The sequence below is a fragment of the Galleria mellonella genome, unplaced genomic scaffold, assembly GCF_026898425.1.
Source record: "Galleria mellonella isolate WM207_F2 unplaced genomic scaffold, CSIRO_AGI_GalMel_v1 utg171, whole genome shotgun sequence".
Taxonomy (NCBI): Eukaryota; Metazoa; Arthropoda; class Insecta; order Lepidoptera; family Pyralidae; genus Galleria; species Galleria mellonella.
The window spans coordinates 92615-98224 of NW_026442014.1; the positions used below are offsets into that span (position 1 = coordinate 92615).

The window sequence follows — 5610 nt, forward strand, 5'->3', positions numbered from 1 at the left end:
TTCGTTACCGTACGACATGAGCTGCCAACCACAATACAATGAACATCACAAAGTACGTATCGTATCTCTGTTTTATTACCTTTAGATAATAATAGATATTCACTTGTTGAGATGGAATAACGTTTAGCATATACAAATATAGTTGGTCCTAAACAGGCGTAGGTATACAATATAGTCTAGACGTTTTACTGGTTTCCGTTGTTTACGGAAATCTTATGTATCGACTCAGAGTATTCGCTCTACTTTTTAATACAAATACGAACGACAATTCTATACTAATCTGAGATCGTATCGAAAAAATAGAAATAGTAGGAATGGTAGTAAATTCATAAGAATAGTAAATTCCTATGAAGAAATATGTTTCTTCATAGGAATTTACTATTCTTATGAAGAACTCGTAAGTTACAATTAGTAAGAAATAAAATATATTGGAAGGGAGGAAGACCAGACCAAAGGGAGACTTTGTACAAAAGTCGATTGCTTGGGTACCTCTGTCCCATTGGTGTTTCAACCGTGAAGCAGTTGTGTTTGCATGGCACTGTTTCGGTTTGAAGGGTGGGATATGGCGTAAATTTACTGGGTACAGAGGAATAACACCTGAGTCCTCAGGAATGGCAACGCATGGGGGGTATCATGGGCGAAACAGTATACTCTGTTATGTCCATGGTACTGCTCATGTCTATAGGCGATGGTTACCACTTTCCATCAAGTGGACCATCAGCTTGTTTGCCATTATAAGTTGTATAAAAAAAAAAGAATGCCATAACTCTCTGGTGCAACAAAAACAAGAGCAGTTAATATTCGTTTGTCTAGTTTTTGTTGTACACAACCTCATCAATGTTTGCAATTTAACGGCAGAACGTATATTTGCTGCGACAAAATGGCTTAATAAGGACGATTGACAATATTCATGTATGTCTTCAGAATACAATGAAATTAATTTCCTTTCTTTTCGCCTGTGTCAGTTACGGGGCTTATATATATATATACATCACTTCCAGGAACTTTGACAAATCTAATATGAATGCTACGAGTACAACATCACTGGAGTAATAACATCAAGGAAGAAGGTTTGTCTTTTGTTGCACGATTGCAGTTTTTCTAGTGACTACACTATCAATGTAGCTATATATGTAGATATAAGACTCCTCTTTCTTTCCCGTGGGTGTTGTGTGAGGCGACTAAGGGAGCTTAATAGTTGAGGGATGGGCAGCAGGCTCCCTCTTAAAACATCACCAAAACTGCGGTCGACACCCCGCCTGCCAAGCGTGGCAACTTCTGGCAAAACCTTCTTTATGGGGGAGGCATATGTTCAGCAGTGGACAGTTAAAGGCTGACATGATGATGATGATACAATTAAATAATCGCTGGATACCTCATTCAGTATATACCATTCTAAAGAGAGTATTCTTTATTTGTTGCCTTAAAATATGAAATAACAAGAGACTGCATAAATTATATTAAACGAATGATCTGCGCCGGCATTATTACCTAGCGATTTAACGAGGCTAATGAATTATTATCGGTCACATTTGTAATTAAGTCATCGGTGAAAGACATATCACGTTCGCTTGACCCCTGCTGGCGACCCGTATTGTTGGGCGCGGCGACAGCGCAGTTGCCATTCGCAGCCCGTGACAGTGTCTGCTGCCATGTCGCAGAATAAGTTTACACGGAAAGAAATCGAGGGTCGGAACCGTAGAGGGGACGCCGCATTTGTGATCGACAATGTGGTGTACGACGTGACGCGATTCCTTCAGGAGCACCCGGGGGGCGCGGAGGTGCTGCTCGACCACGCGGGGGGCGACGCCTCGCGGGGCTTCCACGACGTGGGACACAGCGAGGAGGCGCGCCAGCTCATGGCGCAGTACGCGGTGGGCGAGGTGGTGCAGCACAACCGGCGGCGCGGCGGCGTGGCGTCCACCGACGAGGCCTCCGCCAGCGACGAGGGCGCGCGCACTGCCAGCCTGCTGGCGACGCTCGGCCCGCCGCTCGCTCTCGCCGCCGTCGCCATACTCCTCTACTTGTTTCTCCTGTAGAACTCTACTGCAATAGTCTCCATTGTGACTGTACTCGTATCTAAAAACGTTACAACTATTTAGTAATAGCCAATTTAGTTAGGGAAAGTTACCTTACTAGAATATTCATTAAACGAATGATGTGCCGTATTTGTGCATATATTGTTTTATTTTTTTTTAAGTTTTCCTCAACAGATACAGCAACACTGCGGCAGTGGAGATTAGGTACGATGTTGAAGTTAATAAGGAAAATGTATTCCAAAATAAAACTCGTCAATAGTAATAATTTTGTAGTATTTTTTGTAGTAATCAGTGTTTTGCTCTTTTAAGTGCAAAGCAATAAACTGAGCTGTGACCATTTTGTGTTACTATGGCACACGCATGAAGGAAAGGATAGAAAGGGAATTGTTAGTTTATATATTTTGTTTTTTTTTTTTGTTGCTTTTTATTTTCATTCTTTTATCTCTTTTTACTGTGTATTATGTGTATATTTTTTTTATTGTAATTCGTGTCCTGTAAGTAATGTAAATAAATTATCTATCTATCTAGTTACCAACTTCTATACGATGTTTTATACAAATACTTAATGATGTCACTTTGATTAGCGTGATATATTTTTTACGGTTATCAGGTGCTTTGTAATACTTATGTAGTATTTTTACTTACTAATCTATAGATAACATTCAATACGTTTATACTCGTAGGTAATTACTAAGATTCAGTTTAGACAGTAAATAGTTGTAAACAAATTCTGATTGCATAACGTCAATAAATATATATATAAATGAATAACGCTTTGTGTCTTAGTGTACATTCCAGAACAATAGATTGTAAATATAAATTCCCATAATGCATAATCCATGTGTGTATATGTGTGTGAGTAATTCAAAAGTAAAATTATAGAATACATGTCAGCTTAAAGTGCATGTCATCATTGATAAACGGCGGAGATCAGTATCGTTATCGGGTGCGCGGGCGGCGGCGCGGCGCGGCGCGGCGCGGCGTGGTGGGGACAACCTGCCGGCTCGGAGCGGCCGTGGCCCGTCCGCGCACTGGCAGCTAGTGATCGCCCGCCGAGTGAAGAGCCCGCCCGTGACCACTACGCAACATGGCCCAGAGGAAGTTCACCAGGAAGGAGATCGCCGAGCGAAACAACAAAAACGATGCCGTGTTCATCATCGACAATAACGTGTTCGATGTCACTAAGTTCTTAGACGAGCATCCCGGCGGCCACGAGGTACTGCTCGGCGTAGCCGGCAAGGATGCCACCGAGGACTTCAACGACGTCGGCCACAGCCTCGACGCTAAAGAGCTGATGGTCAAGTACAAAATCGGTACACTAGTAGACGAAGACAGGGTGGAGGTGAAGAAGCAATCGGTGACTTGGACGGTGAAGGACGAGGGCGAAAAGGAGAGCAGTTTCGTGAGCTCGTGGAAGTTCCCGGTGTTGCTGGGCATCCTGGTGACCGTCCTTTACACGTACCTGTTCAGTTAGAGAGGCCACGAGGGTGCAGCACCGAGTAACGGTCATTTAGTGCGGACCTTGTTCTCGACGAATTGCGCAATAAAACTGTTACGACGGCCTAGACCTTCGACCTGTGTTAAATATTTTATTAACAATTCGAACTGTCCGTGTGTCCGGCGCGTGTGAGACGTATAATCCTGTTAGTGTGTGTTTCTACTGTTCTCACTAGCTAGAATATAAAACGGGTGTACATTGACGTTATTGAATTGTGAGGTTTATATGCGAATAAAAATCTTATATCTGTGTGATAGTAATTAATAAATTATTTTTGTTACGTACTTGCGTAATCATTTGAGTACAATATAGACTGCCGAATAGTTAAACGGACTGGAAGGCAGTCTGCTGATGTCTCATAGTACCTATTGATTCCTTGTTTCGATTTCCTATTAATTTCATGTACAATGTTTCTGTTATAATTCCTATAAACTTGGTTACTTTTTCCTTATAGATCTCTTTTCTAGACAGACTAGATATTCCTAGTCTTTTTCATTTTAATTTGAAATTAGTACGGTTTGTGTCATATATGCATATGTCCGATGAATATTGTTCATAGGAGGCGCACGCATCATATCACCTGGGTACGAGTATATAGTTGCACTGCGATGCACGCCGCGTCCACAGTTAGTAAGAACCGGTATTGCCACTTCAACGAGTTGCACAATTATTTCCACATTACGTTTGGTATTGACTAACAGGTGCACGGTTTAATAACCAAATACATACAGGGCTAAATATACAAAAGTGATAAATAACGTGTGATGAGATTTATTTACATCCAACTCAAAACTCTGTATGATAAATAAATAAGTTCGCTGTTCACGTGTCCTACTGCCGAAAAATTCCGAGTGGAAAACGTTTGATGCAAATCTTACTAACATAATAAAATTGTAACCAAACGATGTCTGTTCACGATAGATATTTTAGAAAATGTAATAGAAGGTGACTTAATAAGACCAATCCCTATTAAACGTCTGTCAAAAAATAAACAAATAAATTGTCTGCCTGTCTGTCCGTCTGTATGTTGTTTCTGGCGTTACGTTATTTATTTGATTTTCTCACTTTTGAAATCCACATGTACGAAGTAGCGAATATAATGTATTTAAGAAAATTTTATATAAGGGTCATTATACGACCAACAGGGGTCAAAACAATAATTTTATAAAAATGGTCTGTATGTTTGTAGCGACATCATGCTGAAAATACTGCATCAAATTGGATGGGGTTGTTATCGTTGTATCCTTGAAGAACTAATTAAAAATGTGGTGTATGTTTTTCTGCTAGTGATGCGCCTGAACATTCTTGAAACGCCATCTACAAGTAGTCCTTTTCATTGGTTTCCTTATTCTGAAATCTACACGTACGAAGCCGCGGGCGGGATGCAAGTAGTAAATATAATGTGATTTTAATCATATTATTGTTATGGGATTTAAATCTTATTAATATTATTCCTACTAAATTACACATAATGTATTATTGTACTGATGATTTACTGGGTGAGCGTATTGGGAGACTGTTAATCTCGTCCAGTTGATGAAATAATTCAATAAAAATAAAATAAATAATTTTTTAATAGATTAAGGTGAAAAATATTATAAATTCAGTTATTATAATAGTCCGTAAAATAGTAATTCCACGAAATTATCAAATAAAAATATTATGTCTTTAGTTTTTTTTAATGGATGATAATGGAATGGCAACCTCGCCTGCGCTGCTGGGGAACCAGTGAAGAGTGATAGGTGAGAATCAAAAGACTAACTGATCTGCAGTTATCCCACCTTGACAAATTTAACAATAAATCAATCACGATGGTTTCCAGAGGGAACCACGAGGAGGTTGACCTGATAGAGTATATTGTTACCAATGAGGTTTTTAATTCCTTCTCCCCCATTAGGTCTTCAGTTAGGTTTAGAGAAATAGCGCCTTAGAATCGACCCCATTATGTTTTAAAACATAAAGTTGCGAGTTTATATGCCATTACAAGTTGCAATACATAAAACTAGAATGAAATGTAATGCAATATCTTTAGATGACCCTGGGACATATCAAATATTTTTTTTAAATAGTAAT

At 39.6% G+C, this 5610-nt stretch overlaps 2 protein-coding genes across 2 annotated transcripts; both read left to right on the plus strand.

Annotated features, from left to right (window-relative positions):
- The first annotated feature begins 1111 nt into the window (after nucleotides 1-1111).
- On the plus strand, nucleotides 1112-2176 carry LOC113517734 (cytochrome b5-like). The gene has a single exon (XM_026902479.3). It carries the CDS (start codon nucleotides 1653-1655, stop codon nucleotides 2037-2039), a length of 387 nt encoding a protein of 128 aa, XP_026758280.2. The 5' UTR covers nucleotides 1112-1652; the 3' UTR covers nucleotides 2040-2176.
- An 868-nt stretch (nucleotides 2177-3044) lies between these two features.
- Nucleotides 3045-3821, plus strand: LOC113517733 (cytochrome b5). The gene has a single exon (XM_026902478.3). The coding sequence runs from the start codon at nucleotides 3127-3129 to the stop codon at nucleotides 3511-3513; it is 387 nt and encodes a 128-aa protein (XP_026758279.1). The 5' UTR covers nucleotides 3045-3126; the 3' UTR covers nucleotides 3514-3821.
- Nucleotides 3822-5610: the final 1789 nt, after the last annotated feature.